The following is a 24,242-nucleotide window of genomic DNA, read 5'->3' on the forward strand; positions in this document are numbered from 1 at the left end:
ATGTAATGAACTCTTTGAGTCACCATCTGACTTGGCTTTTTAGCAACATTCTTTTCTGTTGACCATGTCTTTCCCAGAACCTTCTCCTCTCTCTTGGTTCTCTTCCCATCTCCCCGATCACTCTTTCAGTATCTTCTTCATTAGGTTTTATCATCTTCTGTCTCACTTTTTGTTAACATTCCTCAGGAATTGATCCTTGACTCCCTTCTCTCCTTATAGTAAATGACCTCATATCCTCCCCGTCATGCCAACCAAATGTGGACCTCTGCCCATGAGTCCTAATCCCCAAAGGATACCTCTGTCCACCCAACCATTCAAGCCAAAAACATAAGAGACATCTGCCATCTTCCTTTCCCTCACACCTGATACCCAATCAACTGCCAACACCATTGGATTTACCAAAGCAACCATGCTCTCCAATTACGCATACAGTTGTCCATCCAGAAAACCATGAGATACCCTTCCCATCTCACCTGAGCTTCCTGAAACTGAACATTCAGCATCTTCACGTTGTCACTCCCAACTTGTTCTTTGTCCAGCCTCAGCCTGACTTCTGTCCAAAGAGCACTGTCAATTTCTCAAGCACAGTTCACCAACAGATGCCTTTTTCTCAAATCCAAGGGGCACATCCCAGGCCTTACACACTTTTTTTTTAAGAGTTGGGGTCTTACTTGGTCACCCAGGCTGGAATGCAGTGGCACGATCAGAGCTTACTGCAGCCTTGAACCCCTGGGCTCAAGCGATCTTCCTGCCTCAGCCTCCTGACAAGCTGGGATTACAGGCATGTGCCACCACACCCAGCTGGCAATTTTATATTTACATATATACATTTAATTCATTCCTGTTGGATACATTAACTTGGATGTAAGGTCTTCAAACTCAATACTCCAAAACTGAAGCTCATTATTTTCCCCATCCCAATGACTTCACTTGTGCAGCATCTTGTGTTCCCAATCATAGTCACCACTATCCTGTGAATACACAATTCTACCAGCCATACCCTGGCTCCCTGTACCCAATCAGTCAGCAAGTGATGCCTATTTTACCACCAAAGTAGGTCTGGAACCTCTTCTCCCCTTTCTTCCTCTCCCTCAGTTCAGAACACTGCCATGAACTGCTTGGTGTCTGACCATACCCTGCAGGTGTCTGGCAAGTCCACACTCCAGCCAGAGTGGCCCCTGAATCTGTCCATGTCCCACCTTGGTTTAACAGCCTCCAGTGTCCTTCCTCACCTACAGGCAGAGCTCCGTGTCTGCCTGGGGCACCGTGTCTCCCTCTCCTAGCCCTCTAGTCCTCACCAGCCTTAGCATCCGACATCCTCGTCTACATTCTTATCTCTGGAGACATCAACTGCTCTTTTGCTCACCATAAGCATCTCACGCCTGCCTAGCATGTACCTCCTGCCTGTCCTCTAGCCAACACTTCACAATGTCAGCCTGCAAAATGTCAGCCCCTCCAGCAGGGTTCTCTGCACCCCTAGATTTGGCTAACTGCCGCTACTGTTCTTCCCTGGCCCGAGGTCACACTGAAATGACCTCTTTGTATCTCTATCTCAACAGGTAGGATGTGACTGCTAGTGGTCAGAGACCCCGTATGCTGCACCCTGACACCCTAGAAGCCAGCCCCATGCCTGGCATGTTCTATAGAGTCAATACACAATGATGCACGTCAGTCAGATTTAACCGAGTGAGTGAACAGATGATCTTCTTCCAAAGGGGAAAAGGCTGTGGATGCCTCCGGGAGGACAGAGTACTGACATTGGCAGGACTCCGGGAAGCTCTGCCAACACTTGGGAAGCTGATAAAAATGTTTGCCAACATCTGAAGACCAAACCCAGACATAACGACCTCATAATAAACTACTGGAGCTACTCGCTGTTATTTATTCCCCCAATAAAAGTATCACTCGCTCTTTGAAAGCTGCATTATTATCTCACTAGGGGAGGCGATGTCACAAGCAGCAACTGTGAGAAGCGACTCCTAAGCGGGCAGGGACGCAAGCCACTCAGCTGCTTTTGGAATTTGCACTTAGGGCAGCGAACAAACGCCCGGGGGCCGATGCCTCATGCGCAGCCATGGGGGGGGGGGGGGTTTAAAAGCATTTCTCTGCATGTGCACAAAGTCTACATTCTTGAATGCTCGGGAAAATATGATTCCTCTCTGCCACACCTCTGCAGAAACCGTCTGCAGCGTTAATTTATCCCTTCCCTTGGCGTTTATTACTCGCCTGTAGGCAGAGGAAAAGAGCAGGAGGAAGAGCCTTCAGGGTGACCTTGACTTGGGAGAGGGATGGAAATGAAGCCAGACCTGCTCTCTTCTGAGGTTACAGGCCGTCCTGTACCACGAGGAAGAGGCAAACCGCTCTGCACGCTGTCATGAGAAAATCTTAGGAGAGTTATTCTGCTCTCGTCTAAGGGAGGGTATTTTAGGGAAAAGGGGGGACATCCCCAAGGATTTCCCGAATGCTCCTCACTCAGGAAGCATGTGTCAAATGCCCACTACACGGTGATTTGAGGCACAGGGGGACAGTGGTGAATAAGGCAGCCCAGATCCTGGCTCCTGTGGGGCTTGCATTATAATAGGACAGTCAGAGTATGAGCAAGTAGAACAATGAACTGGTAACATGGCAGATTTGCAAGGAATTGGAGTAAGGTGGTGGGATGAGTATACAGGCTTTGGATCTGGTGCTACAGGGAGACCCCACACAGGCATCATGTGCATGAAAGATTCAACCGATGCCCAGATGAGGGGTGACTTTTCCAACAGGAGGAAATGCCCCTGCAAAGGCCCTAAGGTGGGGACAGGAGTAAGGTGTTGGGGGACCTGAGCAAAAGCCAGGAGGAGAAGACGAGTGAAGCTGGACCAGGGCATGGTGGTACAGTGGGGTACAGACTTCACATTTTACTTCCCGTGGATGGCAAGATACTACTACAGTGTTTCAAGAAAGGAAGAAAGGCACGTGAAGATGCAGGCAGAGATCGGAGAGAGGCATCTGCAAGTGGAGGAATGCAAGGATTGCTGCAACTACCAGAAGCTAAGAGAGACAGCAAAGGATCCTCCCCAGAGGTTCAGAGAGAGCCGAGCACTTCCACACCTAGATTCCAGACTTCTGGCCTCCAGAACTGAGAGAGGATAACTTTCTGTCGCTTTTAAGCCACCCGGTTTGTGATACTTTATTACGTCAGCCCTCAGAAATTCCCTGGAGCATGCTGAGTTTGTGTTTATAAAAGCTCAGTGTGGTGTCTGGGTGGAGAATGGATCGTAAGAAAAAGGGAGACCACCAGGAAACCCATCAGAGAGGTCCTCAAGAGAGACCACCGTGGCGCAGAGGGGGTTGCAGTTGATGGAGATGGACAGGGAGAGTGACGTCAGCTGGACTTCAGGGCGGGGGCTCCCAGGCAGGCCCAGGGCCAGGCGTGCGGAGGACTAGCACTCAGATGGCTGTGTGAGGTCACGGGTTTGGGTGACATCACAGAGGGCAAGCGTGTAGGGAAGGTGGCTCAGGACGAGCCCCAGAGAGCTCCTACACTGAGAGAAAGCTCAGGCAAGGAGGAGCCAATGACGCACGTTGAGCAGAAGCGTCCATGAATTCCTTCGCACCTCTTTCTGTAAGGGGAGCCCGAGGGCTGAAAACCCTGACGTAGACAAGTGAAGCTGGGGGTGGGGCCACCTGCTCCTTCAGTCAGAGAACTCAACCTCGTCTTGAGCTCTGCTTCAACTGCCTTGACACAGATACGGATGCAGAATGAAGGATTTAGCAACACTCACTGGCACAGCTGATCTAAATATACCCAAAACCCGCCCAGGGTGCAGGAACACAAATTGAGAGCCGTAATCCATGATTCCTAGAAAGAGTTCAGGATTGCACAGAAATCTTAAGTCTTCTGCTAGTTTAAAGCAGTGGTTCCCACTCCCGAGGTCCCAAAGTAGGTCCCAAAGTAGGAGTGTGGACATTTCAATATTTCAATAGCCCTGATGGATTGTCTACATTGAACAGCTATAAAGGGTCACAGTGCAATGCAATGGGTATGGGATATTTTGTTGTTTACCTGCTTATCCTGCTGTCTGTGAAAACCATAGGCACACAGCATGAGAGCACTGTCAAGTTAACTAGAAGCCCTACTGGAGACAATGATTCCTTAATTCTTAAACGAGAAGATGGATTATTCCTTAAAACCGTGACACTAACGGTTTTATTGGTGTCACCAGCTCTCTGAACAAATTTCAGTGACCTCTATATGTGTTTTTTTTTTTTTAATCCTTTCTCTGAAATAACTAATAACTTGACCTTTCGAGTTGCTTCCCAGAAGTGGTGGATTTTCTACAGGATGAGGGAGCCGAGATTCTGACGGCCCCTGGACAGACCTCCCGATGCCAAAACTTGCCACCCGCCATGACCTGCCCCAATGCACTCACCCTTGTTAGCTACGCCAGACCTGCTCCAAGGCACGCCGCCCCTCCTTGAGAAGCCCATGGTCTCTGTTAGTCAGGGAGCTGGCTTTGAGACGACTTCTCCTAACAAGACTTTTTTTGTATTAAAAAAAAATGCCCTTTTTCCTTGGTAATCCTAGTTCTCTCAATAATTGGATCTTTGTGCAATAAGCAACTCGACCTAGGCTAACACCCCCTTGCGGTTTCGACAGTGTTAGCTTGACACAATCATTCAAAGCATGTGGACAACGGGAAGAAATTCATTTTAAAAGCCTCTTAGAGGTAAATATTTCAGGAACTACTCTAGCTATGAAGGACCTAGTCCCAAGATTTCTAAAATTTGGTGAGACGTAGCTCCAAAATATGCATTTGACCCTACCGCTATCTCCCAATTCCTTTTTATGCTACAGCCTTTTGACAAGCACAGAATTTACTCATATCTAAATCTAAACAAAATAATCATACTGCAAACCCATTTCCTTAAAAAAAAATGGGAGAAAAATTAGTGTTACCACTTCCTCACCCCTAGAATATGAAATAATAATTTTTAAATGTAGACTACGGCAGGGATGTAAAGTTCCTATCATTCAAAGGAATCACCTGTTGAATCCTACAGAAGGATGACTTCAGCATCACCATTTTAGCAAATCAGCCCATGGATTTCATTAGCAAAACAGATTTGACTTGGGGACCCCGAGTCGTCAATGAGTTCAAATGGTAAATATGTTTTTCGAGAGGTTTTGACGGAGACTAGAAGTCCCTGGTGTTCGGAGAAGGATGCTTTTCTGATCAGGGCGTTAAAGGCAGGATTCCTCCGCAGCTGCGTAAACCACGGGCGTGTGTTCAAGTTTGCGGCTTTAGAGAACGCGATGTCTTGACGTTCAGAAACCTACTTCCCGCAGCTAGGAGGAAACCACATCTTTCTTTTAGGACACTGTATTTTAACACTGTTTCACTGTGAACTTGATTGCAACTCAGTTTGACAAAAGGATAATGCTTCCCGACAGAGCAGCGGCTGAGACGTTGATATAGTGTCATTCATTGATGGTATTTCTAACACTCGAGTAAAACATTTATTTCTAACAAATCTACCACATTTCTTAAAAAACAAACAAAAAACAAAATCATGGAGCAGCTACCAACATGCTTTTAGGATTCTATGATAACACCAGTTCCCAACTATCACTCAAGACCCTGATGCTGTCTTTCTGACCTGTGTCTCCTAAGAGCCAACTAACTGCCTGTCAAAGCAGATGCCAGTCACTCTCCTCTTCCCCAGGGAGCCTCCCGGGGCGTCGCAGCCTGTGGTCGCCTCTCCTGCACTGAGCTCCGCGGCAGGCACGGCATCTGTAACTTTCCTAACACATTCCTTTCCAGCCACTGCTGTCTCTGGGATCTGTGCACATGCATCCTCCTCGGCAGCCGCCGAGCTATTCTGGAACCTAACGGGCATTAAGGGAGAGAATGAATGGGATGGCTGACCTAGAGCACGCAACGTGGCCTGGAACTCTGTCTTCACAGACACTGGAATCAAAAAAATAAAATAAGCACGACTCTCTCTGTACAGGCCATGGCCTCAAGGAAATAAGAACGAAACACCGAGAATTCCCAGATTAGGAATACAGGTTTTCACTTCTCACTACTCCAAGATAACAGGGTACACAGAGGAAGGCTGAGAGAGGGACAGCCAGGTGGGTCAATCCTGCTCAGGTCAGACACACCTGTTCATTCGTTTAATCCACAGTGCATACTGGGCTGGAACAAGGGCACCCAGAGGAAGGGGTGGCATGGTTTCTGAGCAGCCAAGGAAGGTGGTCCAGACTCGCTGAACACAGGAACCCTTTTGGGCTGGGGGCCAGGTAACAGCAGGTGTAAGAGATGGTCCTTGCCCTGGGGCACTCTGGATGTGCACAGGAAACCGTGAATGGCAGCAGAAGCTCTCCTGGGCTGCAGCCTCAAGGGATGCGCAATGGAGGACTCTTTCTCTTTGCCTCAGGTGTTGTGTCCTGCCTTGCTGAACTCCCTGCAGTTCGCAGAGAAGCCGTTTGCAGCTTCTTCTCCTCATTCCCGGCACTGCCAAAGACAGCATGTGACCGGAGGACAGAAAGATGTATAAGAGAGCAAGGGGCAGGCGTAGACTGACTGGCTGCCGCCTTTCCAGCCCCCCGTGGCCCCCCGTGGTCCTTCCCACCGCACCCCGAGCACCCTGTGCGTGCTATGTCCATGCCTTCATTACACTGCACTAGGTCGCCCCAACGCACCCACCCGGGGACATGAACTCCTTCCCCCGCAGGGACCACATCGTGTATTTACTGCTGTCTCCGGCCGGATACCGATACCAGATGCACCGTGGGTGCCGGACCAGTGTTTCCACACTGACTGATAGAGAGAAGCATTCCCTCAGCATCCTCTCATCTTTTTGTCCGTAAGCGCTGATGCATCCTCCCCCCTCGGTGAAGGCCCTGAAGGAAATTGGCAACATTTTACCCCAAAACATATTTCTTTGACATATTTTGAGATGCTGCCATAAGCTGCCTTGGGGTGGGGGAGGAATTTACATCTGTAGAGAGTGCAGCCAGGTGTAACCTCTCCCAAGCTAGAAAAGATTAACTGACAGTCTGACACCTTTTAAGGTCTGAAAAGAAACATTTACCATCTATTCTCTCTGAGGCATGCAACCTTGCTACCTCTACCTGTAAGGCTTCATTTACATAAGAGACCACCTTTGCCTGCTACTCAAGCCTCTTCTTCTCTCTCCCCAGCCCCCAACACCTGTTTTTCTGCTTTTAAGGCCCCATGGTTTAAAAACCTCTGTACCTCATTGAAGAGCTGAATCATCATTTTCTGAGAGTTCCCAAGTATAAATGTTAAAACAAATTAGTATAGCTTTTCTCTTATTTTTTAATTAACTTATTTTTTTGAGAAAAGGTCTCACTCTGTCACCCTGGTTAGAGTGCAGTGGCATCATCACAGCTCACTGGGCTCAAGCGATCCTCCTGCCTTAGTCTCCTGAGGACCTGGAACCATAAGCACACACCACCACGCCTGGCTAATTCTTTCTGTTTTTAGTAGAGACGGGTCTCACTCTTGCTCAGGCTGGTCTCGAACTCCTGACCTCAAGCGATCCTCGATCCTCCTGTCTTGGCCTCCCTCCCGCAGTGCTGGGATTACAGATATGAGCCATCATGCCTGGCCTCTATAGCTTTTCTCTTATTAATCTGCTTTTATTGTGAGTTTGTGATTTGTTGGTGAACCTTCCCAAGGCAAAGGAGAAGTTTTCCCTTCACCCCAATGGCATCATTTCTTCTTGCACCTTCAACCCACATCCACTGGGGATTTGGTTGGGGGTCCTAACCCCAGCACAGACAGGCACTCTGAGGTATCTCATCACTTTGTGAACCGGGTTACTCTGCATTAGAATTGGACATGCATGCCTTGTATTTGCTGAGCATGCACTGTCTGAGCCCGCAGCTGGGTCTCACTTAGCATCCTCATGCCTAGTGGGACGTCTGAGCCATCATAGAACTGGGTCAGTCCAAGCTTCAGAGAGAATGAAGGCTCAGCTCAAAACGCCCTTGTGAGTTTGCACAGGCAGAATAATGGCCTCCCAAAGGTGCCCTCTTCCTAATACCTTTACCACGTCACACCACGTGGCAAAGAGACCTTGTGGATGTGATGAAGTTAACCATCCTGACGGAGGGAAATGATTTCAGATTATCCAGGTGGGTCAGTGCAGTCCCACAGGCCCTTGTAAGAGGGAGGCAGAAAGAGGGTCAGAGAAGTGAAGGACGTGATATCACAGAAGCAAAGGTTGGAGAGAGAGAGAGGGTGGGGGCTTTGGAGATACTAAATTGTTGGCTTTCGCGATGGCAGAAGGGCACTGAGCCAAGGAAAGCCTGCAGCCCTAGAATCTGGAAAAGGCAGGGGAGCAGGTTCTCCCCTAGAGCGTGCAGAAGGCCCTGCTGACCCCTGATTTTAGAATAGTGAGACACCCACTTTGGACTTCTGAGTTCTAGATCTGTGAGTTCATAAACTTGTGCTGTTTTAAGCCAGTGCATTTGTGCTAATTTGTTACAGCCACAATGGGAAACTCATACATAGGGTAGAGAGCATCTTGTTCTAATAGATGAGGCAATATGGGGCTTTATTTACACTTGGGGTTACACACCCTCCTTCCAGTGTTTTGACATGGGATGTGGGCTTTTAAGTTCCATGGGGACCACAATGTGGAAGACCACGTTAAGGTCACGTTGGCCTTCTGCCTGCCTGATTCCCGTGACTCAGGGAAGTCCTACATATCGCAAAGCAGTAGCGGAACAACAGGAAAGCTCCAAGATCAAGGAAGAAGCAAAACTGGGAGGCCAGAGCTTGTGGACACACACCAGCCTTTCTCACCTTTATAGATCCCGTTACTTCCGCCGTGAACTTCTCCTTTGATGTTCACTTCCTCTATGTGGGCTCCGTGGTCAGACGTGAAGTAGACAAGGGTATTTTTCGTCAATCTCAGCTCATCTAGAAGACTCAAGATCTGCCCTGGAAGGGAAAAGAGACTCAATCTTAAAACACTTTAATATTCACAAAAGAAAGGGAGGCGGTGGGCTGCCTTCCTCAACGGGTGGGCTGATCTGCCCAGGTGGGAGGGAAATGCTCGTGCACACTGGAGCTTGCTCCGTGCTGATCCAACAAGGGAGGAGATTCAGTCACTGGCTTTAGCGTCATGTACAGGCATCTGGGTTTCACGAAGTGGTTCTGCAGGGAGACCTGATGAAGTATTCTAACAGCACCAGGCTTGTCAGTCACGACCTGTGTGCAGGAAGGTGCCCGGGGAAAGAGGCTGGATGGCTGCTCTCACTAGCTGGTGGCCCTGAGTTTGTAAAGAAGTCTACCATTTTTCCTTACTGCATGGGCCAACTAAACAATCATTGCTCCTCTCATAGGAACATACATTTATATAAATATCTCATGATGAATGTCCTCTTTTAATACTTTCAGTAAGTACCCAAGACTAAAACTGTCCATCATGAATATCGATATTCCTCACACTTTCCTTTTTTTTGGCCTTCTTTCCCCCAAACTAACATCATATACCACCCCCAGATAACAACACTTCAAAATGATAACAACAGCAATAATTGCTACATCTGTTGAATACTCTTCACACGCAAAGGACTTTATTACATGTCCTCTCGTTCAGTGCCACTGAGCCCTTCGAGTAAATAGCTCTGGCCCCGCTGGACGGATAAGAGCAAGCGTGATATAAAAAGATAAGTGAGCTGTTCAACTTCAGACAGTTAGGAAGGGGGAGAGGCAGGAAGTAAGAGTTAAATCTGACTCTGAAACCCTGACAGTTGAAATTTGAATAAGAGGCTGGAACGCAGACTCCGCGTAGGAAGCTATCGCTGGCTCTCAAATCAGAAGATGATGATGAGCAAACCAGAGGTATACAATGCACAGTTTCCACAGGGGTCTGCATAGACCTGGGCTGCGTACTGAACTTAGTGCATACAGCTGACTTCCATGGGTGTATGAGAGCCTGACTCCGTACTTTGATGTTGGACTGCTAAGCGTTTTTAAGCCTCACTCTCCCTCTTGCGCTTGTGCCGCACAAGGTGTCAGGAATCCTGCCCCACCCCCCTTCACTGCCGTGGGAGGCTGGAACCACGCAAGCCCCTGCCTGTGTGTGGGTAACCCTCATCCAAGCCCCCGCGCTGAGCCACCATAAAAGCACAATCAGTCTCTTTCCCCTGCTCTCACAAGCTATTTCTGGACCAGTTTGGGAGCTGCCCTGCTCTCCCCCAGAAAGCCTCATTACATGAGTAAGAAACCTTTTCATGCCTTCTTGGTGTATGCACGTGGTGCCGACGGTCTCGACAGGGGAACCCGATTTTGGATGGGCTTCATTTAGTCATAATAGGGTGACAACAGCCATTGATATTCTACAAGGACACCAGGTATCTTCCGTGCCGGAAATAACTAAATATGGCATGCTGAATGCACCCTATCCAGCAGGTGGGTCACGCCCAGACGGGACGGGCCCTCCACTCCGGGTTGCACCCTCACCTGGTTGGTGCAGAATGAGGGCAGAAGGGTGCAGAGTCAGCTGCTCACCGGAGGTGGCAGAGATGATTTCTGATGCAAAAACGACACCCAAGTCATTTGTTACAACACATATTTTCGCCATTTGATTGCAAATGCCACAGGCGAGAACATGTTCAATCTTTCTCAATTTTTAACTCAATGATAAACATTCCCAGAACCCACACCATATACATAAATGTCATACTCAGAACCAAGCAATAAGACACCCGAGGGCCATTTTAGCAATTTGTCTCCCGTGATAAATCATGATCAGGCAGACATTTATTGTGGTGTTATCTGGTGCAGCTAAGCAAACCACCTGTGCGCTTGGGCTTGTGGTTATTTGGCCGTGACACTAATTTAAGCCTTATTACTTTGAAAATGGCAATTAGCTTAGTGAGTTGAAATAGAAGGAAGAAATAGGCGATATAACCCCCACTTACACTTTGAAAGAAAAATGCCCCCTTTTGTTCGTATGACGACTTCTGTGTAAAATAACACAGACCGGGCAGTAAGTAGCAGAGGCTGGAGGAGTTCACTTGTCTGCACTGTAGCTCGCATTTAGCAAAAGAGCATGCAACCATGCACCTTCCTTCCAAGTTAAATCACTCTTTCATATGTTGACGTACCTTAGCACAAAGGAAATGCCGTGAAAAAATGTCTTATAAAAATGTGGCTTCCGTGATAACTTACATGTACACCACACACACAAATATTCATACCAGGTCTATGTATAATTGCCAAAAACTTGGAAGCAACCTAGCTGTCCTTCAGGAGGGGAATGGATAAATAATGTGTGGTCTATCCAGGTGACAAAATACTATTCAGTGCTAAAAAGAGCCATGGAAAGACACGGAGGAGCCTTCAATACCTACTTCTAAGTGAAAGCAGCCAATCTGGAAAAGCCCCCTACTGTATGATCCCAACCATATGACATTCTGGAAAAGGAAAACTATAGAGACAACAAAAAGATGAATAGCTGCCAGGGACTTGAGCAGAAGGAGGGGGGAACAGGTGGAGCACAGAGGATGCCGAGGGCAGTGAAAGTATTCTGTGTGATACTGTTGCGGTAGATACACGTTGTTATGCATTTGTCAAAACCTATAGGATGTACAATACCAAAAGGGAATCCTAATATCAACTATGGATTTCAGTTAACAACAATGTATCAATATAGGCTCATCAATTGTAACAAACATTTTAGGCTAATACAAGATGCAAATAATAAGGAAAACTGTGTGTAGGGGAGAGGCACTGTATGAAAACTCTGTATTTCCTACTCAAGTTTTCTGTAAACATAAAACTGCTCAAAAATAGTCCATTAACTTCAAAAATGCCTTTCGGATGCAAGGTGGACTCCGAGCCTCCTCATTGACTCATGCAACACGTGTTGACGAAGCCCCCACCTTACAGAGGCTACGTGCTAGCAGCTGGGTGACACAGAGTTTCAGGGACAGCTCTTACCCCCAAAGTCAGAGCCAGCTACTTCCTATGGAGAGTTTCTCCAAGGCTAGTTCTATCTCCAGACAAATTTGCAGCTATTTTTATTACACAGATTCTTTCAACTACAATATCCTACCTCCATTCCCATCTCAACACTCCTCCCTAAATATTTCCTCCAAATCTCAGTATTTCAAAGGACCACAACAAGATATTTAACATGTTCCAATCAAAGTTTCTTATTCGATGCCTAAAGTAATCATTTTCTTTAGAATGTCCCCGTACAACTGGGCAGGGACCAGAAGAAGAGAAAGCAGCTGAGGCCATCACGCATGTATGAATGGTGAGATATTTGGCTTAATCTGATGAGAAATGGTCAGATTTCTGATTTCCTTTTAGTCCTTTCTTTCCTGAAAGACACACTCTGTACCCCATACTATTTAGGTCTTGAGCCAGAATCTCATCTGTAAAGCCCAGAGCCCATTATACATTTAATTTTTCATAACATTGATCCTACAAAAATCTCACATATTTCTCTCCTAAAACCTCCAAACAGAAATCTCCCATGGGAACAAATTCTGATGCATTATTTTTGTTTTCAAAGCAATAGATTGCAAGTCAGAGGTCTGCAAATATTATTTTTCAGTAAGATTCTCAAGGTATAATGATATCAATTTATATAGAATGATAGCTCTGAATTACTGATGGTGGGTTGCAGGCTAGCTTATAAATTAAGTGTTCTATTTCCGAAGCTTTCTCACTTTGTTTCCTGAATGAAACAAACACAGCAAACAAGCCGTTTCAAGAGCACCTATTTAACCAGAGACAACATCTGAAAGGCAAAGTGAGGGCTCCTTGACCAAACTTCCTGTAACCCTCAGGGAGAAAACCTGGAAACGGGGAAATCTGGCTCCTTCCCCAGTCAAGTGTGGGTGTGGGTTTCAGAGGAAGACTAAATTCTAAAGAGTTCATTCACTCCATTAATTCATTCCACAAGCAAGTATTAAGCCGTTATTAAGAGTCAGGCACTGAGCTTCACTGTGCAGGAGAGAGCGGAGTTTCACATAAGCAGGGAGAAGTCCGGGTCCCAGGTGAGTGAGGTGCTATCAATGGGACTAGGTGTTCAAGCTCCGCCTTCCAGGCCCCGATTTAAGCAGCCCACTCACTGTCACCGTCACCAGGATTCCTTGCCTCTAAGTTAGAGAAGATAACGGATAAGAGTAGCGGGTTGCCATGAGGAATGGATGAAGGATTGTGTGCAAAACACGTTGTCCTGGACTGGCCCCAGAGTGAGCGCTCCATGCCCCTGACCTTTTACAGTGCAGTTTAGACGTCAGTTTGCCTAATGGAAACCTTGCTATTTCACTTAACTTACCTTTGCTTTTTCTTCTACCAGGTAGGTAGACTCAGACAAAATATTGAAACAAAATGCTGTGAAGTAACTATTTACATTTTGGAAGCATCAGGCTCATTAAGAAAAAATACAGAGAGAATATATAACATATATAATACGTAACACATAACATGTAACATATTATACATATATATTAAAAAATATGTTAGCAGCCCCTTGGCGGCCACCTGCCATGAACAATGAAGAGAGCATTTCCACCTACTCAATGTAACTCGAGGAAACACAAGGAAATCCTAGATGGCGCCCCTAAAGCTATTTTAACGAGCAAGCTAGTCCTTCACCTGACCCGCAGGTTGGGGACGGGACCCTAGTGTACCCTCTGAGTTTTAGGATAGATGAGAGTTACAGTAACTGTACCACCTGGTGGTGGCCACACCTTCCACTGCACAGGTAAGATGCGAGGCATTGTCGCAGGGAGGTAGCCTTATGGGCTGTATTCTGATGCTCTCCAGACCATTTGTCGAGTGGCACAGAGAAATTCTGCTGTCACTGGCCCTAGGAAGGCAATTCTTTGATGGCTTAAGTAGGATTAGGAGCATCACCAACACCCCATACGTCAGGGCGTATCTGTCACTGTACAAATAGGTTTATCGTCTCCAGTGAGAAGCAGTGTCCACTTCACGTAGGTGAACTCGATCCAGTGCTTTTTCCTAAAATAAATGGTCGACATTTCCAAAAATTCAGTTCTGATATTCTCCTTCATCTGGAGCTCAAGGGACCCACAGATGGAACATTTGAGAGCACAGGATTTATCTACAGTATAAAATCAAATTCAAAAGTCTACACACAAAAGAAAAGAAAAAGTATAGGACCAAAAGAAAAAAAAAAAAAAGTCCTAATCGATTCTTCATCTGTATTCTACAAGCTGGTAGTGATACAAAAATAGTGTGCTTCCTTTCGGAGCATTTATCGGTGTTGTTTGTCATGACTTTTCATTGATATTTGATGTGAGAGTATTTTTGTGGAGAAGCACGCAAAATGGTGCAATATGAATAGTTAAACAGGAGGTGTGGTGTTGTGCCCTTGTGTACTTGGATCTACTGTGACTCTTGCATCAAACACCAGGCAGGACTGAACTGGCCGCATGCCAACCGGACATTGTGGTCCGAAGAAGGCATTGGAAATGAAACAGCTGCTGGAAGTGTCTCCAGGAACTAAGGACTAGGAGGAAGAGGGTGAAAGCCACCACACATTGTATGTCCACCTCCTGAATGACAACAGAAGGCTGGCGTCTAACTCCTGCAATGACTGGGCAAGGAGAAAGTGGCTCAGACTTGTGCCGTGAACAATTCAGGTTGCAGGCAGGCACGTGTGTGTCACACAGGGAGCGAGGAGCCAGCCTCTCTGAAGGTCTTTGACGGGAGGACAAATCCTGCCCTGACAGCGATGGAGCCATGGACCCAACACCGTATCTCAACTGTCTGTCATTCACCCAGACCCCCCCCATCCATGAACGTGGGGCTCATCACCCCTTTTATTATGGTATTCCCTCCCACATCTCTTCAGTTAACATAAAAATTTCACTCAAAACACGTTAAGAAGTAGCCCTACTCATTTTCAAAATAGCTAGGGAAAAGTAAGCAAATGTGACATTAAGAGACCAGTGAGATTAATTTAGACATTGTTTCTTTCACTCTGCCGGCGGACCAAAACTAATAAACAAGCCCTTGTACTCAGCATTTGGGTCCCCTAGTGTGGACACATCATATATCAATCAACGTTCCTCAAACTTTAACGGGCTCCTGCATGGTCTGGGGGCCACGCTGAAACGAAAAGCTCTGAGTCAGGAAACCCAGTGGAGAGGGGCACCCTGGTAACTTGGATTTCTACCAAAAAAAGCTCCTACGTGATGGTGATGGCGCCTTTCCGAGGACCACGCTTTAGGAAGAAAGGTTGCCTGTGACGAAATGTTTAGTCCATGCTGACATAGGATAAAAAGAGCTGGTTGGCATTTCACAGAGTTCAAGAATGACACTGGTAATGAGATTTGGCTAGCTTCAGACAATTGAACACATAACTCTCAAATACAGTAAATAATCATAATGCGCATATAATTAGGATCATTAAGGCAGTGAGACTGTGAGACTGTGAGATGGACAGGTTGCCATTCTACATGTGACCCTCTCCTTGCTTGGCTCCCGTCTCGGACGTCGGTTCACTCCCATCTGAGTCCACACCGCCTCCTGGAAATGCATCCTGATTCTGTGTTGCATCTGGCTGCTGTGACCATGTTGTGATTCCCTCCACTAAGCCCAGCTTTGCCCGCATCATCGTCGTAATGTGCCGTTTATCCTCCTGCACTTGCGTCTGCTCTCACCATCTGGGACGCCGCCACGGCTCTACTCCACTGTCTTCTTACATTAACAATAACTTGTGTTTTTTCCAGGGTGTTGCATTTGCTGGAAATAATCTGAATAACTCCAACTCATGCTCATGCCCACAGAGCACGCCATTGTTTTCCTGCGCAAATGAGGCAAAAGCAGGGGAAGAACAGAGCCTTTGCGTCACCTCCGAGGAATTGTACTCGTGCGTCCCCTGGGAGAAAACGCAAAGTCAGCACGCCTGTGGGGCACAGGAAGCCACTCTGGGTCTGTGCCGGGGGACACCACATCCATCAGGTCATCGACATCACAACGGGTGGCTTCCCTGAGCCGCGGGCAATCAGATTGCCAGGAAATATTTTAAAATGGAAGTATTCAGGCTGGCGTGGTGGCTCACACCTATAATCCTAGCACTCTTGGAAGCTGGGGCAGGAGGATCGCTTGAGCTGCTGAGTTCCAGACCAGCCTGAGCAAGAGTGACACCCCGTCTCTACTAAAAATAGAAAAATTAGCCAGGTGCAGTGGCGGGCACCTGTAGTCCCAGCTACTCGGGAGGCTGAGGCAGGAGGATCGCTTAAGCCCAGGAGTTGGAGGTTGCAGTGAGCTAGGCTGACGCCACTGCACTCTAGCAGGGTGATAGAGTGAGACTCTGTCTCAAACAAAACAAAACAAAAAAAAAGGGCAGCATTCAGAGTGAACATAATGTCTGTCCACTCTCGATCCTGCTCTACCACTATTGCCTGGACACTTTGTTCCTGCAGAAAATAAGGATGGTGTCTCCTGGTGCAGCCCCTTGCTGTGTGGAATGGCCGCCAGCTGCAGTTGCCCTGGGAGGAGACCGGGCTCGGCTGTGCAGTAGGCAGTTGGTTGCCCAGATGCTCACTGGACCACTTCTAGGACAGAAGCCAATGCAAAGCTCCAGAAACAGATCGGCCAGAGCTTCCCCAGCAATATCTGACGGGAGGTGCAGCCTTAACCCTCCTGTCTGAGCCAGAGGGTGGGGCAGGGGAGATTACGAGTACAGCATGGCCAGGGGACATGGACCTCTAGCCAGGAAACCAAGCCCTTCAGACTCCTCCTTATGTGTGAAGCTCTACACACCACCCAAACTCATGTTCATTTTAGGACGAGCTCTTTGCACCTGATTTGGCCATCCGAAAAGATATAAAATAGAAAATGATGCTTCCCTTTGCCGACACCTTGTGCATGAGTCACACATCTGAGCCCTTCTCTCCATTCAAATTAAAATGTGGACGCGCTGCCTAACTCCTCGTCCAGCTCCTCGCGTGTGTCTTGCAACCTCCTTAACCACACCACTGCCCGGCTGCCAGCCTGCAGCTGCCCTGAAACATCCTCCTAACTGCGGGGGACAAAGAGAATTCAGCCGTCAGTCCCAAGAAACAGGCCAGTTCTTCCCCCAAGATCCTTAATGCCAAAGCTACCGGGTGGGCTCTTCGGGGGAATGTGAGGTCCACAGGGGACACCTTACATATAAGGTGAAATAGTAACAAAAAAGATAAGTGGTGCAAATATCTGTTTACTTTTCCATCATAGGCTTTTTTCTCATCCATGATTTTTCTACTCAGTGGAATGGAAGCACACGCATGTTGTCAACAAAGATGCTTTGCACGTCTGTGAAAGGGAAAGTTGTAATAATAATAATAATGATGACAGCAGCTAGTGTTGGTTAAGCACTTCTCGCCTGCCAGTCAGCACTATGCCAACTACCCTAAATACATGACTTCAATTAATCTAATTAATTAGTTCAATTAATTCAAGCAGGCTGAATAAATTCACGGAGAGGGATCCCTGACTTAAGTTTTTTGACTGAGCCATAGTCAGGCCACGACTTAAAGGTGACAGGTATTCAACCCCATCCTGACCCCTGATTTTGACCTTACTTTTCAAATACATACATGGGTATTCAGTGGACCAGGATTTAGAACACAGCATTCACCCAGATCCTAATGTGTCTTTTCTTTCTATGTCTCAAAGTATTTAACGGGCAGATTACATGTGCTGGTTGGAAAGGTTTGAAGGTGGAGGAAGAAGTATTATCTCAAACACCCCTGTACTACCTACCCATAGCTGCATCCTACTTCTCTCTACCCTTTGCTTAATTTTGAACTCAGACATCCTTTACAGCATGCGAGGCCAACTCAAAAACCTGGGACTTGATGGGATCCCAGAATATAGGAGTTGAAAGAAAAGCACCAAAGGCTGTTGCTCCAGAAAGGCTTGATTTATAAACAACCTGCAGCAACAGAACAGGAGCCTCTTCAGCCACATCCGCAATTAACTTCAACTATCCAGAAATCCTTTGCTGCTACTGAGGGGCAGCGGAGACTCGTGGTTGCCGGGCAGCCTCACACAGGTCACTCTGCCTCCCCAAGCTTTGCCTTCTCACCTACAACCCAGAGATGATGATGAACACACCACGAGGCATAGCTGTGGGGATTAAATTAAGTGATCCGTTTAAGGGTTTAGATGCAAGGCTAGACTAGACTAAATGCTTTTGCGTTTTAGCTGTTGTCATTGAATAAATGTTTATTATTATCCTTGTGGTAGTGGTGGTGGCTGTTATCATGTTGCTATTATTGATATTATTTAAATGCTCCCTTATATTTTTATTATTCCTGCTTGAATTAATTGGGCAGCTTGATCCCTTGATAATTTATTATGGTTGCTTCTCAATGGAAATGATTTATAAACCAATGTTAAACACTATTCATTTTGAGATGTAAATTCAAGGTAAAATAATATTAGTCCCAGGCTCAAGAATATTAAATGAAGGTTCTGGCTGTTTAAAAATGGTAACTTTGTTACAGAGTTGATAAGACCCAGAGGTTAATGATTTATGAGCTCAATGAGTTTCGAGAACCAAAAGCAATATTCTACACAATTAATTTCCAACTAAGTATTACAGCCAAAAGTTTATTTGGTTTTCAAGCCCTTTCCCCCATCCTTCTAATTTCCCCACCACGTACTGTTTCAATCTCTAGGCTAAGGCTGCAAAAACCTCTTTCTGCAGAAAGTTTACTATTTTGTCACACATGCAGATTTACCGGAAACTCAAATAGAAAGTTGAGAGCAACGAAAAACATACACAATCTCTGTTTCCTTCAGTCTTGCTGTCCTGTTACCATTGGGATTTGCTTTCAGCTGTCCATATGTGCATAACTGAGGCACACATTTAAAATCAAGAATAGGTTAATGCAGAAAAAATGCATTTTTGAACATACGGATTCATCTGCGAGAGCCAAGCATTTCGCACCAATGGAGCCGAGAGCAAGCCCTCTCCTGACAACAGCACGTACACGGCATGTCCAACTGGCGGGTGAATGGGCCACACAAAGGGTCACGGAGGAAGAGAGCGGAAAATAAGCTGAATACTGCCCGCCCATTCAAGACAGGCAAAGAGAGGCAACGAGGCTGTGCTAATCGTTATGTCCCTTGTGGCCGTACCTTGCCCTTACCTTTAATCACACTTCAGTTCTCGATAGTGGCTCTGCATAGGAATTCCACTCCTCTACTCTTTGAGAAGTCCAATAAACACATCTGCGGGACTCATGTTCTGCGTTCTGCGGCATGAGCAGTTCAACTGGTAAATGCCAGGAAGCTGCCCGAGGGTGCCGAAGTCTAATCACAAAGTATAGATGGCCTCGGGGGCCCATGAGCCTCGAGGAGTTGAACACCAGCGTTTAGACAGCAGTCACCCTGAGGTCATTCTTCCCTCCCCTGAAACAAGGGCAAACCCCACCACCCTGCTCATGGCTGCTTCAAGAGCAGAAAGAGAAATTGCCACCAAGTGACCGGCAGCTGGAACGTGGTGTGCACTGGAAGAGATGCTCCTGCCCGAGGGCCTCTTTCCCAGCACTAGCTAGACCTGTTCAGCAGTCAAGTACGAAGAGTAGCCTGGCGAATTAAGAGATGCTTCAAGTGGGACTTTGGAGCATTTGCAAGCAGAGGGACTGAGAAAATTTGTTAGAATATAGACCCTCCTCTGGGAAGCGGCCATTCTGAGGATGGTCCTCTTGGCACGTAGCACATGCAGTGCAGGACAGATTAGGACACACAGAGCTCTCGAACAAAGCAAGCAGACGCCATCTGCAGAGTCACAAGCAGCTAAGGGATTCAGTGGCTTTTGGTGAGACAGGGTGGAAGGCAAGATGCCCGCTATGACTTGTGTTTCGGTGCACGCGTCTCACACCAGTCCACATGCACACGGATGTGCAGTCCACATGCACACGGATGTGCACTCCACATGCACACGGATGTGCACTCCACATGCACACGGATGTGCACTCCACAGCGTGGACTCCGTCAGTGCCCCCACGCCACGGGTGGTTGTTAGAAGTCTATTTCTACCGCTCTGGCAAAGATCCCCTTCTTTCTCCCAAACCAGTGGGCTGCAACCCTCCTTGGCCAACGACATCTGAGCAAGAGCCCACTCCCGTCTACAAGAGCAGGGCTTTGTACAGAGGCACCCCCGTGCTGGGACGTGCTCGCAGAAAGTTCTGCGAGGATAAAGTTACAAAGAAAGGTTAACGCGGAAGCATCTGCCCTATCTGTGAATATGGTAATTTCCTCTGTTTCAAAATAAAGTGTAATGTCATTTCACGTCTCTCCTTTCCCTTTGCTTAATTGCAAGGCAGCACAAAACCAAACCAAAATGTCATGTTGTGTAAACAGAGCAAAATAGTTTTTCTCAGAGTCAGTACTCAAAGCTTCAAAGATTGTTAAAGGAGCTTATTTCCCACAGCCTTCCTTCTTCCTAAAGATGGCATATTTACTTGCTAAAACTCAGATGCATAAATGCATTCATAAGACGGTTGTTACTGATGAAACTTGGCAGGCAACAAACAGCCATTGTTGGCCCAGGGATGTGACGAGCAATTCCATCTTCAAACGTAAAGTTAAAAGACTTAAAATGCTGTAATTGTGTCATTTCTGTTCTCTTCTGGCTATTGTCTTACCTCCGAATGAAAAAAATATTATGACAACAATGTTCTTTCTATAAAAATTTTCCATAAACTGCAAGTGTGATTAGGTACAAAAGTTAACATTTTGCCACGACTAAAAGGAGATTATGGAGGTGAATGGAGCTGAGTATTTGTTTTAAAGTTTAGGTAACTGATAAATGTCATGAGCTAAATTACAGTCAGGGGTAACCTGCTGTGAACGACTGTAAATGAATGAAATTTTGTGTTAAGTACACCAAACTCCCAGGTAATTCCAGACACAGCAGAGGTTTGCTCTGTGTTAATTTTTTTGCTCCAGTGGTATCTGAGGGCTCCCAAGGAACAATATCCATTTTGTACTGAGGAGGAGTCATTTATGTAAGAATATGCTACTTTGTAAACTGCCTCCCCTTTTTTCTACTTCTTGGGAGCAAATAAAATGACTTACAGAGTCCTATTGGAAAGAAACTTTCCTTCTCAAATCCTTATATCCCAAGATTAACAGGAGAGCATTAAACCACTGTTGCCCCCAACTTGACATCACGATGGAAAGGCAATGTTTGACCACACGGGCTTATTGCAAAAGACTCTACGATAACATGAAAAAACAAAAAAAGTAGGAAAAATATTTGCAGCATGCAATGGGTTAAATATCAATGTCCTCACTATGTAGATAACCCATACAAATCAATAAGAAAAAGATCCACAATCCAATAGCAAAGTGCCCACGGAAGAGAAGAAATTCTTGGGAGAAGAAATACAACCATGGTCTGAAATATGTAGAATCTCAACTTGATGTGCAAGAGAAAGGAACATTTAAATAGTGAACTAGCATTTTCCCCGGACAAATAAAAAACAGAATGATAATATCTAGGGTCATTAAGAGTATGCGGAAATCAGCATTCTCACAGATCATGGCTGAGCGTCCTATTGTCATGGTGGAAAAAAAATAGTATACTATTTGAGGCAGGATCAAAAAAATTAAATTTTTTAAATACTTTTTCATCTAGCATTTTATTTTGCTGAATTTTTTATTTCAAAATTGTTCCCACAAGCACATACCTTTACAGAAAAGAATATTCACTACAGCACTGCTTGACACAGGAAAAAGATATTGGTGGGAACTCGGATGTCCCTCACCGAGGAATGGTTAAATACATTGTGGTGTAAGAAAAATGAAATGCTAATCAAAATGCTGAAATGGAAAAATGGCCAAATACACAGTGGAGTGAAAAACGAAAATTGCAAAACAGTGTATGGAGTTTGTGTGAAATACTCTTACTACTGATAGCTTACTGCTACTAGAGAGCATTGGCAACATACTGCAAATGAAGCCTCTGCGAATGAGGCTACCCATTGGGTGAGAGCACATGAGACATTCCCTCCCTGTGTTGTTTGTGTCTGCGCTCTTTGCTTTTGCATAATGTGGATTACTTTGGTGATCAGAAAAAGAATTAACTAAAGTGGGGAAAACACTAACAAAAAAATGCAGATGACTGAGGCAACAATTAAAATTTTTTTTTCTGTTGCAAAGGGGCATGTGACATGCTGCTTTACACACACGCCAGAACTCTGCTCTTGAACTACGTGCAATGACAGACCTCAGCTGTCAGCTACCTGGTCCGGAGCCCCTGCGTGAGCGGAATGCTGCCCGGGTTCGGAGGAGCACGTGCATCCTGGGCTGGTCCGTGAGCGTCTCACGCCCAAGTCTCATCACCCACAGAGACTCCCCAAGTACTACTCTGAAAGTGACAATTCATAGAAAATCTCAACATATGTGATTTTATTTCCATTTACCATAAATCCATATTCTTCCTTCAGGAATGGGAAGAGTAGGAAACTAGATGAAATTACATTCCGGTAACAGTGTCGCCTATACTATCTGCAGAAGCCCTGTATTTTAAAAGTGTACAGTAAACACTCCCAAACTGCCAAACAGCACATCATCCTGACGCTTACTGCAATCGAGCATGTAACTGGAGATTTCTTTATTCAACATGTTTGGCGATTGTGGAGAGAGAATCGCGCGTACGTGGGTCTGTATTAGACATTCCTTTACAATGCAGGGGTTGTCATCACCTCCTAGATGTTTTCCTGAAGTTTCAAAACCTCATTACGCATCTCACATTCAGGTAAACAGCGGTCTGTAGTGGAAACTATTTCATTTCTCTCCCGTCTAGATCTGCTTGAATAAAAAAATCTGTTCATTAGCCAGGGGTGGTTTAACGCCAGCCCCTGTCAAAGGCTCTGGGAAGATACTATCTGTCTGCATGCTCCATTTTATGATTATCTCAGCAATCTCTGCGAGGAGGGTTTACAATGAGCGGATTGGAGGTCATATTTCATCTGATCCAGAGCTAAGCTATTACGGCATGCATGTACCGAGAGTTGACAGTCTGGATAAACTGGTGCATTCCCCCCCCGCCCCCACCACACACCCCACCACCTTTTTGTTTGTTTGTTTGTTTAACTGCAGTTTCCACTCTAGGGAATCAGCATCACATTAATGTTATTGAATTGAGTAGATTTCACCAAGTCATTTAAAGTGTGATATTGGATGCAGTGGAAGACATAAAAATATCATGTGCAAACACACACACACACACACACACACACAAAGCCTGTTGAAAAATTCCAAAAAAGGGAATTTCCAATGAAGGATAACACCAGTGTGAAAATGAAAGTCCAATTTGTTGCTTAAGTTCAGATAATTGTGTCACAGATGCCCTGGGATTCAGAAATGAAAAGCGTTGGCTGCATATGTAAACTGTACTTTGTAAGCTACAACAGTGACAAGCTACCAGCAGCAAACTCAGGAAAGGTTCAGCTGCCGTAGCTTTCACTGGGTCCTCCTAAAAGTATTGGGGCTTAAGAAAATGTGCTGACCCCCTGGATAAATAGCAACAGACTTTTTTTTTTTGGTAGTGTAATTATTTCTTTACAATATCAAAAAAAACCCTGACCTCTTTAGAAATCAATATAATGCAGTGAGTGTTCATTTTCCTAAAAAAAAGAGTTGCCCTCTTTCACTCATCATTTTAGCAAATATTTTATTCTTCAGACATCATAATGCCCAATGCTAAAAATCGTATAGTGAACTGGTACACTAAATAAATTGGTACAACCAGTGAATTTTCCTGATATTATCTTTTTATCACTTGCTTTGTTCCAGCTCTTTCTATATCCTAGGGATTTTCTTTTTATTTTACATCCGTGTTGCATTTGTTTTTTAACTGGTTTGTCCTTGGTCTTTTAGTCTAGTTTATGTTATCTTTTTATTTGACATTAGGAAATTTTAGATTTCATGGTACAAAATTTAGCAATCTTTTCCTTGAGGAGTTGTTTATTCTTTGGCTTCTATGCTTAGAAAGACTTTGCTCAATTATATATCAGATAAACATGTCTCGATATGTTTTCTGGCATTCTTCAGTAGTTCTACTTTCCAAATTCAATCTGCACAGGGAATTTCCTTGGATACATAAGGAACAGCAGGAGAACACAGTGTGCAAGACAGAACCAGGTTAAAATTCTAGCCAGCATAAGCTATCCGCATTACATTGGGCAAGTTACTTTAGTCTTCTATGATCCAATTCCTTAT

At 45.7% G+C, this 24,242-nt stretch overlaps 1 protein-coding gene across 1 annotated transcript in view; it reads right to left on the reverse strand.

Annotated features, from left to right (window-relative positions):
* Positions 1-24,242, reverse strand: part of STS (steroid sulfatase) — a 149,322-nt gene that overhangs the window by 26,665 nt on the left and 98,415 nt on the right. Inside the window, exon 7 of the mRNA XM_069464093.1 lies at positions 8,826-8,963. Coding sequence (XP_069320194.1) covers positions 8,826-8,963 — 138 coding nt within the window. The remainder of the gene's footprint in view (positions 1-8,825; positions 8,964-24,242) is intronic.

This window comes from Eulemur rufifrons, chromosome 30 (assembly GCF_041146395.1).
Source record: "Eulemur rufifrons isolate Redbay chromosome 30, OSU_ERuf_1, whole genome shotgun sequence".
In the NCBI taxonomy this organism is placed as follows: domain Eukaryota; kingdom Metazoa; phylum Chordata; class Mammalia; order Primates; family Lemuridae; genus Eulemur; species Eulemur rufifrons.